This window comes from Lygodium microphyllum, chromosome 25 (assembly GCF_053477565.2).
Source record: "Lygodium microphyllum isolate KBCC chromosome 25, Lygodium_microphyllum_v1.1.10, whole genome shotgun sequence".
NCBI classification, from domain to species: domain Eukaryota; kingdom Viridiplantae; phylum Streptophyta; class Polypodiopsida; order Schizaeales; family Lygodiaceae; genus Lygodium; species Lygodium microphyllum.
Window position 1 is genome coordinate 63,682,437 of NC_141159.1, and position 23,908 is coordinate 63,706,344.

At 44.2% G+C, this 23,908-nt stretch overlaps 1 protein-coding gene across 6 annotated transcripts in view; it reads left to right on the top strand.

Moving 5' to 3' along the window:
• Positions 1-23,540, top strand: part of LOC148014301 (E3 ubiquitin-protein ligase UPL5-like) — a 70,330-nt gene extending 46,790 nt beyond the window's left edge. For 5 of the 6 annotated variants that reach the window (XR_015688578.1, XR_015688579.1, XR_015688577.1 and 2 more), the window contains 2 exons: positions 22,576-23,117; positions 23,212-23,540. Coding sequence is in view for 1 of the 6 variants with exons in the window: in XM_087666213.1 (XP_087522339.1) it covers positions 22,576-22,839 (264 nt within the window). In the remaining 5 variants the exon portion in view is untranslated. Of the gene's footprint in view, positions 1-22,575; positions 23,119-23,211 lie in introns of those variants that run through there. The other variant, XM_087666213.1, reaches the window with a different exon arrangement.
• The last annotated feature ends 368 nt before the right edge of the window (positions 23,541-23,908 follow it).

Consider the following 23,908-nt stretch of genomic DNA (forward strand, 5'->3'; position numbering starts at 1 on the left):
TTGTCTTTGCCCTGTTGACTTCTCTGTTCATGGGCCTCCTTGCATTCGTTCTCTTTTGCGAAGGGCAAGTCCACACGTGATCCTGACAGGCCAATCTTTTAGCACTCCTAGCGGTTGGACCTCATATTTGTCAGCTATTGTAAGGTTGAACTGCATTCTTAGAGAGTATTATTGTGAGCCCCTCGCTTTGCAATGTTGCCTTGGTTGCGGCTCTCTTCCTTCCTTTGTTTATGTTCTTATTCTCTATAATGTATATTCTCGCATATGTAGCATCTCTCCTTGCCCTGTTTTTCTTGTTACATTTTCTCTCTTTATGTGGGTTGTTGATGCGCATGGCCTCACCTTTTTCTTAATTTAGGTTATTGTTATCTAGCTTGGAGCTATTGGCTAAGGCCTCATAAATTCATTCATCACATATTTTTTTTACAAAGGTGTTAGCGATTGCCTTGGGGTTTGGTCTCCCAGTAGTGGAGATTCGATGGTACAAGTTGTGAATCTTAGAGATGTAATCTCTCATATCCTCATTCTCCTATTGTGCTAAGTTCATGCCCGTAGTATGAGGTGGTTCCTAGACCTAGCTTTCACAAATTGCATGATAAAATAGGTCTTTGAGCATAGAGAAATGGGATTTCTTAGTTATGTCTAGGCTTGCAAACCACATTCTCCCCTTGTCACCTAAGCATAGCCCGAAGGCTTGCATCCTCTTGGTATTTGAAGTGAGGCAGTTGGCCTTGCAATCTTGTTTGAACCGCTCTATGAAGCTGTAAGGGTCATCCTCTACTTTGTATTTCTCTATTTGCTTGGCGGCTAGTGAGATTTTGACTTGGTCCTTGGATCTAAGTGCAGCTCCTAGCCTTGGGAGCAATGCGTTGGCAATGTGTATTTGGATTTGGATTGCATTGGTATTGTGCAACAATCTTCTTTGCACTAGATTAGTAACTGAGTTGCTTGATGACCTAGTGCATTGAGCATGAATCTCCTAGTAACGTTTAGCTATTGCTATACACTCTCTTTTCTCCTATTGGGATCCTATCGTCAAGTCCATGAGATTTTCTAGCATTGCTTTGCTCTTATCCTACGAGCGAGTGGTATTGCTCTTTTATGTCCAACAACTCATTGATATTTTCTCTTGTGGCTCAAAAGTTGCCTAGTGTAGTACTTGGGTCTTCAAGCACATCCTTCACTTGTCATTCCTTCTCCATTGTGGATGCCTTGTTTCGTATCATAATGGCTTGATGGTAATTGGTTTGGTCATGGCCCTCAGCTAATATGGGTTCGTGCATACCCTTGTGCTACTTGGCTCGTGATGGCTTGATCAAGCATTGTTGGTTTGTTATTAATGATTTTGTGTGAGGTTCCTTTTATAGCTCATGGAGTAAATCGTTACTATTTTTGAGGTTTCGATCATCATGTGATGGATTAGTTTTCTTATGTGAGTTTGCCCTAATTGTAGGGATTTTGAAAGGTTGCTTTCACATTGCAAAATTTGAACGAGTTTGAATTAAATGAATTGGATAAGTTGTGTTCACATTTTAAGCAAATCACCAAAACCACCGACTCAATGATCTCTGCACATTCTATTCTAATTATGTAAGGCCTTTACAGCACAAAGAAAGTATATCTATTAAGAAGGGTTACTTGTATGCTTAGATGCTTGCACAATTGCTTGCGTTGATGTGTATATTATAGAATCATGCACTAGTGAAAATTACCCATGTAGATAAGAGCCAGTTTGATGCTCAGGGAGGATAAATATCTTTTTCAACTATCTTTGCTCTCTTCTCACCTCTAGTTAACTGCTTGGTCTATGCGTAGTCCTAATTTTGCACTTTGGTCTTTGGGTGCCCTTGAGTGTATCTTGCTTGAGTAATTGAGGTCGACTGTGTTAACTTTGTTCTACCTGGGTTAACTCAAGCATTGATTGAGATGGGTAAAGTTTTGATGGTTCTAGTCTTGAGTGACTTGCTAGGCTTAGCCTCAAGTTTTGGCTTTATAGTTGGAATCATACTCGTATGGTTGATTGAACCAGACGTGGGAAATAAATGATTTTAAACTCGTGTGCAAAAGGACAAACATACTTGACTATTATGATGTTACAAAATTAGGGTCAGACCTAAAAATATGGTGACTTTTTTTTAGTAAAAGTGCCTCTCATGCAAGAACAATGAAGTTTCAAAGCTGAAATTTTAGTTTAAGCTTTCATAACTCATTGGGCAATGCATATTTTCTTGTTTACTTTTTTGAATTAAAATTAGGGTTATGCATGATACTTCAATCATACTTCCATATATGCATGTGTGGAAAAAACTACGGTTGGCTAGGACTAGCCTTGAGGGTAGTTAAGTTTGATGTTCTAGTTTTTTGACTCATTAGGTATGGGTATGGGCATGGTGACTGCATGAGTAGCCCATGGAGGAGGGATAGGGACATGGACAACAGAGGATGGAAATCCTTGTGTGGGAGTGATCCATGGATTGTGTGATGATGCATCATAAGCAGAGGATGGAAACTCTTGTGTTAGGAAGGTCAATGAATGGGGATGGGAGTAGTGAGGGGGATGCCCATCACAATTGTCCTAGGGTAAAAGGAAGTGCTTACTTGCGAGAATGTGGAAGGCACAATGTTAAAGGGTGGCGTTTCCCCTAATGATATATCATTGTGCAATGAGGTAGTGAAGTGCGGGTAGGGAGAATATGGTGTGGAGAAAAAGAAAGTGCTAGGAGCACCAATGGAGGACCCAACTCTTAGTGTGCTGGATGCGGAAATGGAGTGTAATGTAGGGTTTTGGAATGATGAAGAGAGGAAAACGAGGAGTGGATCAGAAGAGGGTGGGATGGAGGGATTTTAGAAGAGTGGTTTATATGCCCAAATCAAACAGAAGATATAGATATACTTGATGAAGGATGTTTGCTTCGAGAGCTCCCTTTGTTGAAGTTTATATACTAAAAATGATTTGGAGCCGGACCAAAAGGAGAAAAAGGAGAGGGTTTTGATTCGTATGACTCAAAGGGATTCTAGGAAACTGACACTAAGCCTAGTATAGATGGAGATGGGTTGCTAGTTGTTGCAAATGTCGTATATCCTACATGATCGTGAGAGGTGGCCAGCCTCGCCAACTGGTTCGGACGGAGTAGCAAAGCTGGTAGGAGGAGTGTAAGCTTGACTATACGTAATGCACAAGTACTCTTCAAACTTCTTTGTCAAGAGACTAAAATCTGGAATAGGAGAAGAAAAAGAGGGTGAAGGTGGGGGGTGGGAAGTTGTTAGGAGGGGTGTAAGCTCGACTATGGGAATGCACAAGTACTCTTCAAACTCCTTTGTCAAAAGACTAAAATTTGGAATAGGAGAAGAAAAGGAGGATGAAGGTGAAGGTGGGGTGTCATCTTTCTCTCGGAGTCCATAATACCTCCTTAGGCCTAAACCTTCAATGATGGACAAGCCTTATAAGACATGGTGGGATCCTGAGAAGGTGTCTGATACATTATGAATTAGATGCATGTTATTTGTGTACCTTGCAAAACCAAGCCTCCACAATCCGTAGGATGCTCTTTACAAGAGCACTAGCTCTGAGACCATGTGAAGGTATGCTAGGGTTTTCACTAAGGAAACACATAAAGCATGGCCATGACTTAAACACACAGACTTTGATAGTGATGCGCAAAACTCAAACCCTAAATGCCAAATGTAAAACACAAAACATACAAACATGAACAAAGAAGAGAGAGAACTCTGAAGTGAATGAATGAATGCTGTAAATGAAGTAAGGAATGTACAAGATGCTCAAGGGCAGAGCTGTCCAACAGTTGGTGGCTCTCGTGGGAGTAGGTTGAGGGAGTTGTTGATGTTTGTCGTTCGTCAGAAATGGATCTTAAGTGCAGTAACCACCAATTAGAGTAGATGCTAATGAAAAAAAGTACTGAAAACAGAAAAACGACCTGATGTAGATGATGGAAGTTGATTATCGGTAGTAGTGGAGGTTGGGTGACAGCTGTAGGCCATGCATTACTAGTTGTTGGTTGGATGGCTAGTGGAACAAGGCTGATGGCTGGAATCTGCAAGACAAGGATGGGGCTGAATGGTGGGCAGCTTGTGTGTTTATAGATGTGGAAGGATTCTTCCAAATGAGAATTTTGCATGTGGGACATAGAAACTCTCTAGAATTGCTTCCCATGTAATGAAACTATTAGTAATTTGCTGTTTTTGGGGTTGTTTTAAAGAGCTAATCAAGATGTCATGAATTTTTAGCTCAACAATTAGTACCTCTATCAATGTGCAAACAAGTATCAATGTTGTTGGGTTTTTACTCACATCTATGTTCACACAAGAGTGTCGGTGATGTGTACGTAGGACATTGGGGCACCTTGTAACTCTCTGTAAGAAAGGTTATTTTCCCTAGTCATATTATTCTTTATTTGTGTATTTATGTTATAGAGTTTGGTCATTTATCACACATTATACACTTTCGTGTGTGAACGCACCTTAAGGCACTTACACAATCCTAAAGTCTAAGGGTTGTACTTTGTACTTTGTACTTTTGTGTTACACACACTCTAACTAATCAGGTGTCGAGTAGTGACCACGCTCCCTCTCTCTCTCTACTATCTGCACACTCTGATCTTAGCTGGTTGTTGCCATTTCCAAAACCAAGAAGTGGTATCAGAGCAGGCTTACCTCGACAGCCACTCAGTACGCCCGTCAGCGGCTGTAGCAGCCACAGCCAGTCCGCCTGCTCCAGCTGCCAGCCACCCCACCAGCCAGCAGCTGCAGTGCTGTCCAGCCAGCGGTCTGCCTTGCAACGCTACCCTGCCCAGGCTGTCGCCTGCCCTGCAGCACAACATACTGGCCCACTTGCAGCCTGCTCTGTTGCCATCATTGCATCAGCTGCGTCGCCTGCCAGGCAGCCTGTCAATGCTGTGCTGCTGCCACCCTGATGAGCGGCCACCTGCAGCTCGTCTGCCACTGCCAGGCTGAGCCGCCAGTTTTGCCCAGTCTGACCGCCCGCCTTCTGGCGCTGAGACACCCTATTCGGCAGTCTTGCCAGCAGTTGTGCCTGCCTGGGAGCAGCCTGACAGCTCCGATTGCTATGTTAGCATTCATTCGGCTCGTCCTCGGCTGCCACAGGTATATCTTATTATTTTATTTAAAATATCAGAGCCAAAGCAAGGGGCTTTTGCAGGGAAATGTCCATTTCTGCTACAAGAGGTACTTTCGTGCACAAATTGCAGAATTTTTTTTTTTTTTTGCAAGTAAAATGTGGCTGATTATATTACTAACAAAAACTGATTACAATGGAGTACTCATGCTCAACAGACAAGCTGGAGCTGATGAAAGTCACAGATACATTATATATACAAGCCTCTCAAGGCGGTCTGGGGGAGATGGGGGCAAGAAGCCATGGAGGGGGGGGGGAGGGTGGTGTATCGCCATCTGGGGCTGCCTGCCTGCATCACGAAGAACAGGTCCTGGCCGCCCCAAGTGCGCATGAAATGACATCGGAGCTCTTGACGAGCCCTGGACTCGCCCTGCACCTGATCCCATTGGAGCTCCTGCCAAAAGACCAAAGGGTCCAGCCGCCATGTCTTCCCCTGAAGGCCAATCACCCAGATCCTCTTCCATGAAAGGACAGCTATCCCCTCATCTTGTTGCCCTCTGTCAAGAGCCAGACGCCTCCCTTCCTGCACTGTGAAAAAGGTCCTAGGTGGAGCGCCACCCACTCTTCCTGCCACCTATAGGGGGATGCCTGCTGGTGAAAACCTAGCGGCCCATACCTCCCCGGGCTCTATCGGCTCTCGTATCGGGGGAGCAAGCCACTCCTAAGGTATTGCTGCGTCTATCTCCCTTCTCCTTAGCTCCACTCCTCGCTGGCAGCCTAATACTTGCTGCAACACCTCCTCGTCCGCCATCCTGTACACCTCCCACAATGTTCTAATGGTACGAGCCGGGCCAGCCTCCCAACCAGCCCACTGGATGTGGGAGTGCTCGCCAATCTGTGCCCCTTCCCGGTCCCTGACCTGGGGGTTCCAAATCACCGGCTGACGGTCTATCTCCTCTTGGCAGCTTGGGGGGTTCTGGATTAGGGCCTTACGGAGGCCCTGCCACACGCGGAGCAAGCTGTGTAGGAAGGGTGATCTGGGCTCACGTGAAGATCCATCTCAGGGACGGCCTCCACTCACCGCCAAGCCTCGGTCTACAGTCTTGAAGACCCTCCTGCAATAGGACCTTTTAGGTCTGCTCTCTTGGTGTGAGGCGGCGGACAACTAGCTTGCCTAAGAGGGCCATACTCTGATACTCTGGGTCTATGATTCCAAGCCCTCCCTCTGACCGATGTCGTATGATGGTCGCCCACGTCACCTTGGCCCTGGAGTCCCTGGAGCCGTCTGACCCAGACCAAAGGAAATTCCACACTAGGCGGCGAAGCTGCATTACGCAGGAAGAGGGGAAGCACCAACACGAGGTGATGTACCAGGCCGTCGCTAGGCTAGTGAGAGGCGAGCAGTGCTCCAGTAGGTCAGCTTCCTCCGAATAGAATCGAGGACTGGAAGAAACTGTTGGGCGGGAGTGATGTCGAGTCCCACCTGGAACCCTAGGTACCGGACGGTCTGTCCTCTGCTTACCCATCTAAATCCCAGGTGGACGCCCCACTCCGTGTCAGAGTCCGGGTCTATGAGGAAACCAACCGACTTTCGCCAGTTGATTTTTGCTCCCGCTGCAGAACAAAACACCTCAAGAGCCAGCCTCACTCTCTCCAGCATCAACTCGTCGTCCTCTATGTTGAGCGCTGTATCATCTGCATACTCTGAGTCTAACGTGACCTGAGGAAGTGAGACATCGCCTCTGCAAAGAGAAGAAACAGGTACGGGGCCAAGAGGCAGCCCTGTTGGACCGATCTCTCCAGCCGAAACTCCTCCCCTCGCCTACCTTCTATGAGAACCCTGTTGGTGGCCGATCTATAAAGTGTGGAGACCCCGTAAATCCAAGCCTAGGGGAAACCCAACCTCACCATGGTGCCCTCTAGGAAATCCTAGTCCACCCTGTCATAGGCTTTCTCAAAATCCAAGAGTAGTACGGCCAGTCTCTGCCCATTGTGTTGAGCCCACTCTGCCGTCTCAAAGAAGGTGAATACATTGCCCAGGATGCTCCTATCCTGGACCTGTTTGTGTGTCATGGATGATGTCTGGAAGCATGGGGCGTAGTCGCCTACCAATCATCTTTGCCAGCACCTTATAGGCCATAGACAATAAGGTGATCGGTCTCCATTGAGAAAGCTCCAACCGGTCTCTCCCTTTGGGGAGAAGACTGATAAGACTTGCTGAAAGACTCCCTGGTATCTGTCCTAAAGTGAAAATCTCTTGAAAGGCCATCAGTAGGGGGTCCTTCACCACTTTCCAGAAGGTAGTGAAGAAAGCCTTAGAGGCAATTCTCCGGGCATTTTTGCCCGTCTTGTGAATGGAAAGCCTTCTCTAGTTCCTTCTCTGTGAAGGGGGCTAGGAGGGAGCGTTCCATCTCCTCTGTGACGAGGGACGGGATGTTATCCCAGACCTGATGTCTACATCGTTGTCCTCTAGCTGAGGCTGTCTCCTGCTGGAAGAGGCGACTGTAGTAGTCGGTGGCAATCTCCATGACCTCGTCTGGGCTAGAACGGGTCCTTTCATATTGATCTCGGAGGTTGCATATTTGCTCTCCTGAGGTGCGAGGCTGGTGCACATGGAAAAACTCCCTGCACATCGTGTCCCCCTTCCGCGCCTAGAAAGTTGCTGAGGTGCGGAAAGAGAACTCTTAGCGCCTGTCCTCTAGGCCAGCAATGTTGCTTCCGCGCGCACCTCCTGTGCGTGAAGAGTGGGATCCCCTGGTGCATCCTGTAATAATCTGTGTGTGGCTGCAAGGTCCCGCCGGAGTGCTCTCTCCTCCCAGCTCTGCTACTTGGCCTGTATAGCTACCTCTTGGCAGATTTTTCTTGACTCAGCTAGGACCTCTGCAACTTCTCTGCGATCTGGTCCCTCCTACCCCACTCTCTGGTCCAAATTTGCTCTGTCTGTCTCGTCACCTCCTCCCTCCTATAGATTGAGTTAGGGATGTGACAAGATCGTGTATCCAGGACAGATGCTGGGGGATCTAGTGTGAGAACCGGGCAATGATCGGACAACGTGGTCCCCGCCAACTGCCCAATCTGGCCTCCCCGAGAGCCTCCCCACTCTCCCACATAAAACCTGTCCAATCACTCTAGCAGGACTCCATCTAGCCGCGTGTATCCCTAAGAGAAGTCTAGCGACCTCTCCCTCCTGTGGAAGGCAGGGTCTCTCCAGGCATCGCGTACTCTTATTGCCAGTAGAAAGACCTCCCATGCCTCCTCCTCCTCCCCGGCCATGCCTTGGTAGTTTCTCCCTCTATCTTGCTGGTCCTCCAAAGCCTCCAGGTGGTTGAAGTCTCCTCCAACAATCCAGGAGTCCACGTCTAGGAGTCCTTCCGCGATCTCCACCTAGAATCTGTTGCGTGCCCTAACCTCCGTAGGGGCATAGATATTAAGGACTCCAAGGCACGAGTCCCCAATATCCAATTTGATCCATAGCACTCTCCCTGCCACTATCGTCCCATGGTCTCCTACACAAGCGGTAAGACTCGGACCAATAGAAGTGCATACACTTCCAATCCTGCCGTGGGCACCTATGGCGTGCTCCCAGTAAGTGTGCGAGCTGCCTGGGAGTACCTTCCCTACTTGCTGGGCCTGGGTGGGGGTGAGCTTGTGCTCCTGTAGAAGTAAGATGTCGATCCGTCCGGCAAGGGCAGTAGGTTGCAGCTCTTGCCGAACAATCAATTTGCTGGAACCACGTGTCCCACTGTAGTGGAGGCTATTCACATTCTAGGATGCAAGGTGTAAGCTCATGGGGAAACCTGTGACTGATCGAACAGGCATCTATTCGGTGTGGAGGCTGCTGATGAAGAGGAGAAGCTATGAGGCATGCAAGTACGCTTTGCCGCCGGTCTGGATGGTGAACTCCAATCCCCCCTGGTGGCCCTCGGCCGGACCATAGGGGTGATAGATGTTCTAGGTGTCAGCTAGTTTTTATTATTGCTCTTGTACATTTGGACGAGTGACATTTAGCATGGCAAAGCAAGGACAGAGTGATGCCTTCACTTATGTATCTAAAGAGGATAGATTGGATGGCAATAACTATTCTTAGTGGTCCTTCATGATGAAGCATGTACTTGTTGTAAAAAATCTTTGGGATTATGTTAGTGGGGAAGAAATTGGTCTTGGAGATATGGCTCTTACTACTCTTCCACAAGGAGGTTGTGGTCAAAGACAAGCTCCTGTTCAGCCACCACCCCAGGGAACAATTGCTCAGAAGGCTTTGGACACTAGGGGTGCCCAAGCATTGTCACTTATTGCATTGGCAGTTTAGCGGTCTATAATTCCGCATGTTCGGTCTACTACTTGAGGATGGAAGAAGGTGATGCTATGCAGGATCATCTTAATAAAATTCAAGACTTGCATGAACAGTGATCAATGTAGATGAGTATTATTCTGATGCTCAAATGATCTCTACTACTTTGAATTCTTTGCCAACTTCTTATTTGGCTTTTCACATGGCATTGAATCTTACAATGCAAATTTCTATGCAGCCACTTACCTTTCTTCAATTGGTTAGCTTGTTGTTGGAAGAAGAGCAAACAAGGAAGAATAGTGGGGTGGATGTTGTAGCCTCTAAACAAGCTTTTGTGGCAAGATAGAAGGGTAAGGGCAATTAGTCTAGGAATGCTCTACAGAGTTCTAGAAGTTCAGGAACTTCACAGAACAACAAAAGCAGGGGGACACGCAAGCCAAGAAGGGCAAATGCCATTATTGTAAAAAACCAGGTCATTATATTACATAATGCAAAAAATGCATTGCCAAGGAGAAAAAGGAATTTGGGATGTCAGTTTCAAATGCACCTTCTATTGCTACTACTACAGAGTTCGCGTCATTTGTCATTGATCGTGACTATTGTTTTTACACTTGCAGTTACGATTTTTCTTGGGCAGATAGAGCATTCAGCTCTATAGAGGATGCTAGCACTTGGTTCTTTGACAGTGGTGCTTCTAAGCACATTACATTCCATAGGGATTTGTTTACCTCTGTTGTTGCAACTTCTGTTGGCAAATCTATGCAATGTGTCAACAATGTCTCTTATCCTATTAGAGGTGTTGGAGAGCTTGTCTTGAAAGCCATTGATGACTCAACTCTCCATTTGCAGGATGCTTTGTATGTACTAGGGATAAAGAAGAATTTGCTGTCTATTTCTTCTTTAGAAAAATGTGGAATGCAAGTTACATTTGATGATGATAAATGCATGGTCAAGGATAACGAATTCTTGACTTAGGTACTCACTGTGTCACGAGGATGTGAAAATTTGATGCTTTGCTTATGTTTAATTGACATTTGATTAAAGGATTAATCAAATGTGCAATTAAAAGATGCACATGTGAGGTGCAAGCTACTTTCTCATAGTTGAAGGTCGAAGGACCCTGTGAAAAAAATGGGTGTCAAAGGCAAAAGTTGCAACAAGTTACGCTTATTAGATTCTAGGTGAATTTTGGTGTCAGTTTGCCCCTAGGACCATTAATTGGCAATTAAGTGTCAGTGGTGACACTAGGTACTAGGCATTAATTAATGGATTAATGCTTGTCCAAGGGTCAATTAATGCATGGGACCACTTTGGGTTGCAAATGGCCTAGCCAATTAATTTTTGGATGGGCAAGGTCAATTTTCTGGGAATGGATTAAGGGCTGAATTAATTTTCAGAATTAATTAATTCTGAAAATTAATTAAATGGCTGGAAATTGCTGAAAATGGATTAAGAAAGTTGCCACTTGGCAAAACTTTCCCATGCAAGTGGGGGAAAGGCTAAATAGGGGCGAAGGGAGAGGGAAATCTCGTTTTTTCATTTTGGAGCTGTTGGGAAGAGGTGTTGGACTGTTGCTGCCATCTTCTAGGGCCATTTCCCAGCCATTGGAGACCATTTTGGTGATGGAAGATTGCATATTCTTGACCTTGGGAAGCTCGCAATTGCTGCTGATGCACTTTCTCCTGAAGATCACAGTCTCTGATGCTCCTATTGTTGTTGCTGCATCCGTTTGGGGCTGGTACAGCAGGGCAGCAGCTGATTTTGATTAGTTCTTTGCGAAAAATCTCAGAATTTTCTCTCTCTATAGCGTTCTCTCATCTCCTTCAGCCTATGCTCAGCCATTCTCAGCAATTTTTAGCCATTCGGAGGAGATCTCAGCCATTTTTTGGTGGGCTGATCTGTAATTTCTGCAGTAAACCCTAATTTACAGCAGAAATTAGGGTTTAGCAGCCACCTTGGATCCGTGCCAGAGATTGAAGGCTCAAGGGACTGAAATGAGCAGCTGATAATTGAAGATTATCAAGGGATTTCAAGAGCCAGCCCATCCCGAATTGATTTGGGGCAGCATTTGACCAGCCAAGGGTCAAATTGGAAAAGAAGTCCTGGGTGAATCAAGGGGCAAATGACCCAAAAGGCTTGCTGGTCATTTATGACAGCAAAAGCAATTGGTTAGTAGGAGGAGATTGAAGAATCTCAAGTTGTACTCCTTCCAATTGAATGAAAGCTAAAGAAATACCGCAAGGGGCACCAATTTTGGGGCCAACAGGGTGTCTACTGTCCAAGAATGTTATGGTAAAGTGTGTATTTCATTTTATGTGCATTTATTTATTGCTGTAATTAACTCTTAAATCAGATTATCACCACCCATTCCAAGAAGGCTGGTATCACAGTGGCACATTATGTTGTGGACTTTATGAGTTAGATGCTCATTCGGTTCAAGAAGGCTGGTATCACAGTGGCACATTATGTTGTGGACTTTATGAGTTAGATGCTCATTCGGTTGATCAGTTAGTTTATTTAGCATCTACTATTACTTTTGCTATGTCACAGGCAAAGTTATGGCATGCTCGCATGGGGCATGTGAACTATGGTAGTTTGATGCTTATGTGGCGTACTTAGATGTTGGAAGGCTTACCTCTCTTGGAGAGACCTCTTGAGCATATTTTTGAGGGATGCATTTTGGGAAAATACATTGGCTTTCTTTTCCTTGTGATGTTGCTTTCAAAGCTACGGCCATGTTGCAGATTGTTCATTTTCAGATGTATGTGGACCCATGTAGACAAAGTCATTGGGTGGATGTTATTATTTCGTCACTTTCATTGATGACTTAATTGGTTTTTGTTGGGTTTATTCATTAGTGAAAAAGTCAAAAGTGTATGATGCATTTTTGGCTTTTAGTGCACTTGTGGAAAATCAAATTGGCTATTAAATTAAGACTCTCTCTCAAACCGAGGGGGGGTAATATATGTCTTTCTTGCTAAATAGTTTTTTAAAGCAAAAAGGCATTGCACATCAGTATGCTATTGTATATTCTCCATAGCAGAATGGGGTTGCAGAAAGGAAGAATCGGTCCCTCATGGAGATGGTTAGATGTATGCTGAAAGCTAAAGAATTGCCACATGGATTTTGGATGAAAGCAGTTGTGTGTGCTTGTCACGTTTTGAATAGGTGTCCTACTAAGGCATTGAAAAATATAATGCCTTTTGAGGCTTGGAACAATAAAAAACCTTCAATTGGTCACTTTCGTACTTTTAGGTGTCGTTCATATGCTTCCCAAAGTATTGAGAAAAAAGTCGGACAATAAGGTTGTCAAGTTCATATTTGTGGGGTACAGTAGTGAAAGCAAAGGGTGTAGGTTATACGATCTTGTTTCCAAGAAAGTTTTCATTAGTAGAGATGTGATTTTTGACAAAACATCAGAATTATCTCTTGCTGGTTATGACACATATCAGGTTGCAAATGATATGTTTGAAGGGCTGTTGTCTATTTCTTTTGGTGATATAGCTAGAGCTTCATTAAATGAACAAAATGTCCAACTAGCTGCTCCATTAAATAATGCAGAAATTCAACCTATGACTGATTTGAATATTTAGCAAGATGCTGAACTTGAAATTTATCAAGAGAATGCACCAATCAATAGGCTAGACAAATACCTAGATGATACCTACAGACTCTACAAGACAATCATTTGGATGCTCCTCTTGTTGGTCGTACTTGAAGATAAAAACGTCTCCATGATCATGCTAATGCTATGGATTTTGTTATGGCAGCGAACACACTTGATGATGATGAGCCTGATTATTTTGAGGATACACATCAAAGTGTGCATTGGATGGCAGCAATGCAAGCTGAATTTGATTCTATCATGAAGAATCAAACATGAGATTTAGTTACATTACCTGTTGGAAAGAAAGCCATTGGTACGAAATGGGTTTATAAGTTGGAATGAAAAGTAGATGGATCCATTGATAAGTACAAGGGCAGACTTGTGGCAAAAGGCTAGGTGCAAAAGAAAGGCATTGATTATGAGGAGACGTTTGCTTCTACATCCCGTAGTATGACTACTATTAGGTGCATGGTTGCATTGGCTGCCCATTATGGTTGGATTGTACACCAGCTTGACATTAAAATTGCATTTTTACATGGGGAACTTTAGGAAGAAGTATATGTTAAGTAGCCCATGGTTTTTGCAATTGAGGGATCCGAACACTTGGTATGCAAGCTGAAAAAGGCTTTGTATGGATTGAAGCAAGTTCCATGAGCTTGGTGTGCCAAAATTGATGCCTTCTTACTCAACCATGGGTTCATTAACAACCCATTAGAGTCTACTCTTATGTATGCAAAGAGGGGGGTCATTTGTCTTTATGGGGATGACCTTTTACTCATAGGGATACATGCTGGTCAGATTTTGGCATTTAAGAAAAATTTGCAGCAAAATTTTGAAATGTTAGATTTGGGACCTTTGCATTACTATTTGGGCATTCAATTTATTCATAATACTAGAGGCATTGGATTGTCATAGTCCAGATATATTGGTAAACTCCTTGAGAGATTTGGCTTCTAGGATTGCAAGCCAGTAAGTACACTGATGGAGACTGGACTTAAGCTATATTTGCATGATGGCAGTGACATGCTTGACCTTCATACGTATGCTTCAGTAGTTGGATATCTCATTTATTTATGCAACACAAGGTCAGATATTCAATTTGTAGTTTCAGCCGCGAGTAGATATATGCACAGCCCACACATATCACATTGGCAAGCTGTGAAGTGTGTTTTCCGGTACTTGCAGGACACTAGGACTCTTGGATTGCTTTATGTCAAGGGGGGGCCACTGCAGTTACATGCTTACAGTGATTCCGATTGGGTTGGAGATTTGATTTTCGTTACTCTACAAGTGGAAATTGTTTCTTTCTTGGCTTAGCAAGAAACAATCCACTGTTGCCACATCGTCTTGTGAAGCCGAATACAAGGCAGCTTTTATCACTACAGTTGAATGTGTATGATTGAGATGTTTGTTCGTTGATCTTGATGTATCTGTCATGGAGCCTACTCTTGTGAGAACAGAGGATCGAGGTACAGCTGGGATTCAGTAGACACTGTGAGAGTGAGAAACAGAGTTGAAGCACGACACCCAAGAGAATAGACTGAATGAGTGTAACTTGAAAGTACAAAGTACAACCCTTAAACCTTAGGGTTGTAGGGGGTGTTCACACCCGACACACACTAAGTGCCCAAATGTGTGTAACATAAGCACATAAGTACATACGACAATAAGACCATAAGTCTGGGGGAAAAACCTCTCCTACCGAGAGTAAAAAGTGCCCCAGTGTCCTACTGATCACCGACACTCCCATATGAGCGTAGGCGTAAGTAAGGCGTGAGTCAAATACCCAACAAACCCCCCTGGAGTGAAGAGTGATCAAGAGTACAAGGATCATCCGCCACCAAAGGATATCAAATTTAAAGCATCTCGAAATGCTTCAAATTTGTCACGAGGAAGAGCTTTGGTGAAGATGTCTCCCACATTACTGGTGGTAGGACAATAGACAAGGCTGATATCACCTGCATGTAGCCTCTCTCTGACAAAGTGATAGTGAATCTCAATGTGTTTCGTGCGAGCATGAAACACTGGGTTCCGTGCCACTGCAATGGCACTCTGACTGTCAGTGAACAAAGGAGTAGGCTCAGTAACAGATACATCCAAATCAGCTAGCAAGCGTCTAAGCCATACGCATTCAACTGTGGTAGTGAAAGCTGCCTTGTATTCAGCTTCACATGACGATGTGGCAACAGTGGATTGTTTCTTGCTAAGCCAAGAAATGCAAGAAGAGCCAAGAAAGAATCAATTGCCACTAGTGGAGTGACGTGTATCATAATCAGCAGCCCAATCAGAATCACTGTAAGCATGTAACTGCAGTGGTCCCCCCTTGGCATAAAGTAACCCAAGAGAACGAGTACCCTGCAAGTAGCGAAAAACACGCTTGACAGCTTGCCAATGTGACATACGTGGCTGATGCATATACCTGCTCAAAGCTGAAACTGCAAACTGTATGTCCGGCCTAGTATTGCATAGATAGATAAGACATCCAACTGCAGGAGCATATGTATGTATATCAAACAAATCACTGTCATCATGTAATGACAGTTTCAGTCCAGGTTCCATGGGAGTACAAACTGGCTTGCAATCCTGTAAGCCAAACTTCTCAATAAGCTGCCCAATATACCTTGACTGTGATAACCCAATACCTCGAGCATTATGTATGAACTGGATGCCCAAGTAGTAATGCAAAACTCCGAAGTCAGACATGTCAAAAGTTTGCTGCAAATTTTGTTTGAATGCTGAAATCTAATCAGCATGTGTTCCAGTGAGCAAAAGGTCATCAACATAAAGACATAAAATCAGCATAGATCCCCCTTCTTTACATACGTAAAGGGTAGACTCAGATGAGCTGTTTAGAAACCCTTGACCAAGCAAGAAAGCATCTATTTTTTCATACCAAGCTCTAGGAGCTTGTTTCAAACCATATAGTGCCTTTTTAAGCTTGCATACCAAATGTTCTGAGCCTTCAACTGCAACACCAATGGGCTGTTGTACATAAACTTCCTCCTGAAGTTCCCCATGTAAAAATGCAGTCTTGATATCTAGCTGATGTACTGTCCAACCATAATGTGCAGCCAAAGCAATCATAGACCTGATGGTCGTCATACGGGAAGTAGGAGCAAATGTCTCCTCATAATCAATGCCCTTTTTCTGTGCGTAGCCTTTAGCTACCAGCCGTGCCTTGTATTTATCAATGGATCCATCTGCTTTTCTTTTCAATTTGTAGACCCATTTCGTTCCAATGGCTTTCTTCCCAAATGGCAAGGACACCAAATCCCAAGTTTGATTCTTAGTAATAGAATCTAATTCAGCTTGCATAGCTGCCATCCAATGCACACTGTGTTGTGCATCCTCATAACATTCAGGCTCTTCATTATCAAAAGTACTTGCTGCCATAATAAACTCCATGGTATGTGCTGAATCATGCAAACGAGTTTGCCTTCTAGTACGACCAGCCATGGGTGCATCCAAAGGACTATCTTGCATAGTCCGCAAATACCATCTAGGTAGCTGTCTAGCATCCTGGTTGTGTGCAAGCTCTTGCTGAATTTCAGTTTCAGCATGATGCTGAATATTCCGATCAGCCAATGGCTGAATTTCTGCACTTTCCGTAGGAGCAGCTGGCTGAACATTAGGTTCATTTTCTGAACCTCCAGCTGAATCACCAAAAGTAATGGGCAGCAGCCCTTCAAAAACATCACGGGCAGCCTGATATGTATCCAAATCAGCCAAGGATAATTCTGATTTTTCATCAAAAACAACATCCCTGCTGACAAAAACCTTCTTCATAACGGGATCATAGAGTCTGTAGCCTTTGCTCTCATTGCTATATCCCATAAAAATGCACTTAACAGCCTTGTTGTCCAATTTTCTTCTAAGTACCTGTGGAATATGGGCATAGGCAAGACACCCAAAGGTACGAAAGTGACCAACAGAAGGTTTACGGCTGTTCCAAGCCTCAAATGGTGTGATGGTCTTCAAGGCTTTGGTAGGGCATCTGTTCAAAATATGGCAAGCACACATGACTGCTTCCATCCAAAAACTATGAGGCAAGCTCTTTGCCTTCAGCATACATCTGGCCATCTCCATGAGTGACCTATTTTTCCTCTCTGCTACCCCATTCTGCTGTGGAGTATAAGCTGTAGTATACTGATGGACTATGCCCTTCTGCTGCAAAAAAAAATTCAGCATAGAGGACATGTATTCCCCCCCTCGGTCCGAACGGAGAGTCTTAATCTTGCATCTAGATTGGTTTTCAACAAGTGCACTGAAAGCCAAAAATGCATCATACACTTCTGACTTCTTTTTCAAACAGTAGACCCAGCGAAAACGTGTAAAGTCATCAATGAATGTCACAAAATAATAACAACCACCCAATGACATGGTCTGCATAGGCCCACAAACATCTGAATGCACCAACTGCAATCTGGTTGTTGCTCTGAAAGCAACATCACGAGGAAATGAGAACCGATGCATTTTCCCCAAAATGCATCCCTCGCATAAGTGCTCAGGAGGTCTCTCTAAGAGAGGTAAGCCATCCAGCATCTGAGTACTCTGCAAAAGCATCAAGCTGCCAAAGTTTACATGCCCCAAACGAGCATGCCATAACTCCGCCTGTACCATAGCAGGAGTAAGAGTGGATGTCAAGTTTGCTGACTGATCTACTGAAAGAGCATCCAACTCATATAAACCATGACACAAAGATCCTGTCAAGACCAAAGTCATGCATTCTTTTTCTCTAACCATGCAACGGTCATCATCAAAGGTGACCTGCATACCACAACGTGCCAAAGAAGAAGTAGAAAGCAAATCCTTCTTGATTCCAGGCACAAATAAAGCATCCTGCAGGCGGAGAATAGAGCCATCAATGGCTGTGAGCTGAATCTCCCCAATACCACGAACAGGGTATGATGCATTATTGGCACACTGTACCGATTTCCCAACGGGAGGTGCACTAACTGAAGCAAACAAATCTCTGCGAGATGTTATATGTCTAGAAGCACCACTGTCAAAGAACCAAGTGTTAGCATCCTCTGTAGAGCTAAGTGCTCTATCGGCCCAAGAGATGTCATAACTGCAAGTGTAAAAACAATAGTCCCTGTCCACAACAAAGGACGCGGACTCACTAGCAGTGGAAGGAGTAGTAGAAACAGACATTCCTGACTCCTCCTTCTTCTCTTTGGCAATGCGCTTCCTGCACTCAGTGATATAGTGGCCGGGCTTCTTACAATAATGACATTTTCCTTTCTTTTCTTGCGTCCCCCCTTGTGATTGATTCTGTGATGTGCCCGAAGTGCCAGAACTCTGTGGAGCATTTTTCACCTTGCTGTTCTTGCCTTTCTGTCTTGCCACAAAAGCCTGCTCAGAGACTATAGCATCCACACCACTATTTTTCCGTGTTTGCTCCTCCTCTAGAAGCAAACTAACCAGCTGAATAAAAGTGAGTGGGTGCTCAGCAATCCTCATTGTGAGGTTCAATGCAGTATGAAAAGACAAGTACGAAGGAGGTAAGGAATTCAAGGTGGTGGATATCAACTGTGCATCCGAAAAATACTCATCTACATTCATGAGTTGCTCCCTCAAGTCCTGAATCTTATTTAAGTGATCCTGCATAGAATCACCTTCATGCATCTTCAGAGTTTCCAACTCTTTCTTCAAGAAAGAGATCCGAGTCTCATTCTTTCTTGCAAACATATGCTCCAAAGTCAACCATGCATCTCGTGAAGAAGATGCCGAACGGATATGAGGTATGATGGACCGCTGAACTGCCAGAGCAATCAGCGACAAGGCCTGTGCATCACGGGTATCCCAAGCTTTTTGAGCTGCAGTTCTTGGAGGAAGTGGCTGAGGTGGAGCGGGCTGAGGTCCCCGTTGTCCACGTGCGCCTTGGGGAGGAGGAGTAACGGGAGCTACAACTCCCGGTCGAGTTTCCTCTCCACTGACATAATCCCATAAATTCTTGGCCACTAATACATTCTTCATCATGAATGACCAAAGGGAATAGTTGTTTCCGTCGAGTCTGTCTTCCTTGGATACATACGTAAAGACATCACCTCCCTGATTTGCCATGATGACAAATTTCCAAAGACAAAATGAGCAATGTCAAAGCAGTATGAACTGGAAACCTGCAAATTTCCAGAAATTGCAGCAAACACGTTTCTGCATTTAATGTGCAAGGGCGTACTCTGTCAGAAAACTGTCTTTTAATGCACGCTTCCCAAGGTGCAAACAGTGCACTGCAACACTGTTATCTCAAAATCCCCAAAATTTTTGCCAAAATTTCTGTCAAAACAGTCTTTCTGTGACTGTACCAGCAGTTCAAATGCAACTGTCCACAAAATACACAAAAGCCCCAAAATTTCTGATGATCCAGTCCAGAAATTTGCATGAAATTTAGTTCCCACCTGTTCTGTGCTGCGCGTATGAACCTCCTCTTCCAGAGGTGTGATTGGGCTGAAATTAAAAAAAAATTTGTTTAAAATTTTACCTGACGTGGAGCAGGCTGGCGAGCAGACGCAGGTTGCTGGTCAAATCGTGCAAACGAAATGCAGGTTGCTGACGTGGACACGTGAGAACTGTCGTGAGCTGCAGGCGGGTGTCAAACGGTGGGCAGGTTGGTTGTGGGCAGGTTGTCGGGCGAGCGGGCTGCGCAGTGGCAGGTCGTCAGGCGAGCGGGCTGCCTGACGTGGAGCTGACCAACGTCTGACGGGCGGACGACAAGCGGACAGTCGAACGAAGGCAGCGCTGAGGAACAGCGCGCTGGTGAACAGTGCGCCTGTCTGCTGATGAGACTGACGACGGGCAGACTAACTGCTGACGTGGAGCTGGAGCTGGCGTCGCCCTTCAGACTGGTGGCGACTGGCGAACGTGCTGGAGGCAGACGTGCTGGAGCGCCCAGACAAGCTGGCGACCGTCCAGGCAGTTTAGGGAGAACCTGACGGGGACTGGCGAGCAGTGTCAGGCGATGCTGGAGCAGAACTGGCGTGGACTGCAGACTGCAGACTGCAGGCAGAAGCTGAGTTTAGAGCTATGCTCTGATACCAAATGTGAGAACAGAGGATCGAGGTACAGCTGGGATTCAGTAGACAGCGTGAGAGTGAGAAACAGAGTTGAAGCACAACACCCAAGAGAATAGACTGAATGAGTGTAACCTGAAAGTACAAATTACAACCCTTAAACCTTAGGGTTGTAGGGGGTGTTCACACCCGACACACACTAAGTGCCCAAATGTGTGTAACATAAGCACATAAGTACATACGACAATAAGACCATAAGTCTGGGGGAAAAACCTCTCCTACCGAGAGTAAAAAGTGCCCCAGTGTCCTACTGATCACCGACACTCCCATATGAGCGTAGGCGTAAGTAAGGCGTGAGTCAAATACCCAACAACTCCTTTGTTTACTGACAGTTAGTGCCATTGCAGTGGCATGAAACCCAATGTTTCATGCACGCACGAAACACATTGAGATACATTATCGCTTTGTCAGAGAACGGCTACATGTAGGAGATATTGACCTTGTCTAATGTCTTGCTAACAACAATGTGGCATACATCTTTACCAAAGCTCTTCCTTGTGACAAATTTGAAACATTTCGCAATGCTTTAAATTTGATCTCCTTTGGTGGATGATCCTTGTATGCTGATCTCTTTTCACTCCAGGAGGGTTTGTTGGGTTTTTACTCACACCTACGCTCACATAGGAGTATCACTGATCTGCATGTAGGACGATGGGGCACTTTTTTACTCTCCATAAGAGAGGTTTTTTCCCCTAGTCATACTATTCTTTATTTGTGTATTTATGTTATACTATTCGGTCACTTATCACACATTACACACTTTCGTGTGTGAACACACCTTAAGGTATTTACACAACCCTAAAGTCTAAGGGTTGTACTTTGTATTTTGTACTTTTGTGTTACACAATCTCTAGCTAATCAAGTGTCGAGCGGTGACCACACTGTCTCTCTCTCTACTATCTATACACACCAAGCTAAGCTGATTGCTACCATTTCCAAAACCAGCGGATGTCAAAGAAGAAGCTCGAATCCTCGACCTTCGCGACAAAGCTTCACTCCTCGTGCTTCTTGCTCCAAGCATGAGCTCCCATGAACACTGAACATTGCTCTGATACTAGTTGAAAGGTGGAGTAGGAGTGGAAGCAAGAGAGAAACTAGAGCTATGGAGGCTCTAGCAAGAGAGTGCAAGACGGCATGTGGAAACTCCATCAGTCACAATGTGTGACCTACCTTCCCTTATTTTAATTGTCATGTAAAGAATAAAGAATAAAGTGATAGTGACATGCCGCCACCACCTGCAATGTATAGGTGTGCAGGTGGTAAGTACAAGTAAATGTAGGTGGTTAGGCATAGGCAGCTTTTAACCCCCAACACTAGGGTATCCTCATTGTAAGAGATCTTTGTACTATCCTCACAATCCACATGAACATGCAAAATTTTCCTCTTATGATTGATTATGTCCCTAAGCAATTCCATTAGGAAATGTAAGGTAGGAGAGGAAGTTGTCTAGATTGATCTTCTTAGTGTGATATTGGTTTGGGACTGTAGGGAAAAATAGAACATGAAAAATGCTTAGATGGGCATGCAATATTAGAGATGGAAAAGACTACTTTTTAAGGTTTGGGGGTCCAATTTGTAGTGCCAAAACTAGTGGTAGTTCGGAGAAGCAGTGGGGCATAAAGTGGTTATGTAATGGCTTTTGGAGGTTCCAGGCACCATATGTGTGGAGCTTTAAAGGTAGAGTGATTTGGAGGCATTTTAATGCAAAATAGGGTATACATCCAACTTGCTAATGTAGCACTTTGGAAGAGTGGTGGATCCCATCTTGGAGGATGAAAAGGGTTGTTACTTAGGTGAAAAGAAAGGGGGATTCCCTTCTTTTGAGGTGGGGTCCACCATAAAAAGTAGGAATGTAAGGGGTATGAGGGACAAAAAGGCACGTAGTGACCATATTCACGGGACTAATTCAAGTTTAAGGTTTCCTAATCAATTCCCTACGAGGGCCTTTTGGAGTCTATATTTTCCCTAATGCACTATTTTACATGCATATTTGTGAAGCTCACTTGAGCAGGTGAAACCCCTTGAGGACTTAATTCTTGTAAAAACATGTTGCATATCATGCCCCATTTTGTATTTGCCCTTGCATTTGGGTTTTATGAGTGTTATTTGAGTGCTTGAATGGCTCAAAGATGTGATTGGTCAGCCTTCCAAGTAAAAAGGCTTGCATGTGTGGGCAGAACTTGGAAGTATCTGTCCACACATGCAAGGCTTTTTACTTGGAAGGCTTCCCAATCACATCCTTTTTCTGTACTATTCAGACTTGTAAAAAGACTTGCATGTGTGGACAGAACTAATCAGGTCATCAATCTGTACTATCAAAATGTTTGTCAATGTTCTATTATAAAAACATATGAAGATACGTTGATGGTTTTTTGACCGTAAAGTATGGCCTGCTAGTTGTCAATATGCCATTGTATTGTACAGGACCTTTCTCCTCTTTGTTTCACTCTACTTTCTGAAGGTTCCATGGCTATTTTTCATTTGTTAAGACTTCAGCCTTTTTCATATGTAGGTGGTGGAAGGTATGACAGCTGAACAGCGCAGAAAGCTTCTTTTTTTCTCAACATCGGTCACTCATCTTCCCATTGAAGGTTTTGCAGGGTTGCCTTCAAAATTTCATATCCATAAAGCACACACTGACATGACATGGCTTCCTACTGCACATACATGTTTTTGCCAGTTAGTTTTGCCATTATACCCATCCTTAGAAGTGATGCAATCAAGATTACTTGCCATAACAGAGGGCCATATGGCTGAAGGTTTTGGTTTTGCTTAAATGTTATGTACATATAATGTGATAGGATAGGGCGGTTCAGAGACCAACAATTTTTTGGTGTCAAAGATTTGACAAACATTTTAATGGTGAATATGGCCTTGTGCAGCTAAGAGTTGTTATTCGCTTCTTTTTTTGAGCTTGAACATTGGTTAACATGACTGCTATAAAAGGTTTTGAGGAAATTAAAGCATGAAGTGGAAATAGAAGACCACCATTGGCTGCTAGGGTCCAGGAATATTGGTATGATGCTCTGTGACAAAAGGGCTGCAAGCAACAAGGTGATAATTAGGCAATGTTTCCACAACAGATTCTAATGTCCTACATGTTTCTATGAGAATCATTATTTATTGACTTACTATATGACAATTTCAGGAAAATAATGTTAGCCAACGAAGATCACTTTAGATATATTGTATACAACAGCAGGGTGCTCAGCATTTGTAGCTTGGCTCCTCAAAAGTGGGAAATTTCTTATGGGTTACATCCACTATCCACAAAGCCGCAATGGTTTACTGTACTTAGCATTTGGAACCCTTGAGAGTTGACCTTTTTCTTTTTGGGTTTGTTACTTTTATCCGTTGCAATACTGTTGTACTTTTAATGTGCTTAGTTAGCTATATCTGTGTGACTTGATGGAACATTTCTCGAACTGGATATTGTAAAGAAATTTTTCTCATGATATAAGGAAACCGAATGCCTTATGGCCTTTTTCATACCAAGGATGCGATGGATTTCATCAGCATAGCTAGTGTGTGAAGGTTGGTTGCCAATTTGTGCTCCAACTAGTCACTTGATTTTGCTTCCATGTGTTTGCCGAGGTTATTGATACTAAGTAGCTTGTTTAGCCTTGAGTATTATAATGAGTTTCTCAACACTCTAGAGGATAATCCGTAGAAATGGCTACCATGATGTATTAGGCTTGAATGTCTAATTCAACATGATTGTTTTGACATTTATCTCACCTCTTGTCAATCAACTCACCACTGGTGAGGCCAAGTGGGCTGCAAAAGCAAAATTGCAGGATTTTATGGTAACAATTGAAGTTACAGCATAGGTTCTGTATGGGTGA